Source organism: Nothoprocta perdicaria, unplaced genomic scaffold (genome assembly GCF_003342845.1).
Source record: "Nothoprocta perdicaria isolate Ctin4 unplaced genomic scaffold, notPer1 scaffold_1792, whole genome shotgun sequence".
NCBI lineage: Eukaryota > Metazoa > Chordata > Aves > Tinamiformes > Tinamidae > Nothoprocta > Nothoprocta perdicaria.
The window spans coordinates 1-1,024 of NW_020454974.1; the positions used below are offsets into that span (position 1 = coordinate 1).

Below are 1,024 nucleotides of genomic sequence, written 5' to 3' on the forward strand. Positions count from 1 at the left end.
GGAAGGCGCTGTCGGTGACGGCGGCCGAGGCGGCGGCGGGCGAGTGCAGCGCCGTCATGACGATGACGCCCGGCGGCAGCGAGAGGCCGCCCAGCGCCGGGATGGCCGAGAAGGTGCCGACGCGCTCGGGCAGGTTCATGATCTCCGCTTCGGCCGCGCCGCACTTGAGCTTGTTCATGCAGTCGCCGGGCAGCGGCCGGCAGTGCTCGGGCGCCAGCGTGGAGAGGAAGTTGTTGTTGGGCATGGGCAGCGCGGGCTGCTCGGCGGGCGCGCAGCCCGGCTTGCCGAGCCGCTGCGAGTCGCTGCGGTGGTGCATGCTGCCCCTGCCGGCGTGCAGCGAGGAGGCGGCGGCGGACGAGGCGGCGGCGGCGGCGGCCGAGGAGGGTTTCCTGGCGGCGCCGGCCGCGCCGCCGCCGCCGCTGCCCCAGAGCATGGCGGTGGCGGCGGCGGCCGTGGCGCTGTCGCAGTTCCAGGGGGACATGCCGATGCGGGCGGCGGCGGCGGCGGCGGCGCTGGGGAAGATGGGGGTGGTGATGCGCGCGATCTTGGCCGCCTGCGGGAAGGCGCCGCCGTTGGTCTTGTAGAAGGTGGCGAAGGAGCGGTAGCGCTCCATCTCCGAGTTGTAATCCACTAGGCTGCCCAGGGCGCCCTCGGGCAGGTGGCTGTCCTTGGGCAGCCCCGGCGCCTCGGGGTTGGGGCCGCTCTCCACGCACACGTTGGTGTTCATGGTGGCGGGGGTGGGGGTGCGAGGGGAAGGAGGGAGGGCGGGCAGGGGGTGCTCAGTCCCCCATGGGGCGCATGGCGGCGGCGGCGGCGGGCGGGCGGGCAGCGTCTCCTGCGAGCATCCTCCCGGGAGCTGTCACAACTAAAATAAAGAAAGTCAGTGACAGGGGGGCGGGCGGGGGGGCGCGCGAGGGCGCGGGCGAGCGTGCGCGCGCACTAACGGCCGCCGCGGGCCGTTGGCCGTAACGGCCAATAGGGACGTGCCCCGGGCCGGCCCTGCCCCCGCCGCCCGCAGCCTCCT

At 75.0% G+C, this 1,024-nt stretch overlaps 1 protein-coding gene across 1 annotated transcript; it reads right to left on the minus strand.

Annotated features, from left to right (window-relative positions):
* Positions 1-7: 7 nt before the first annotated feature.
* CXXC4 (CXXC finger protein 4) lies at positions 8-727 on the minus strand (the record flags this gene model as incomplete). Its single annotated transcript, XM_026036459.1, has 1 exon — positions 8-727. A coding segment is annotated over exon 1 (720 nt), but the record flags the coding sequence as incomplete, so codon positions are not given.
* Between the last annotated feature and the right edge of the window lie 297 nt (positions 728-1,024).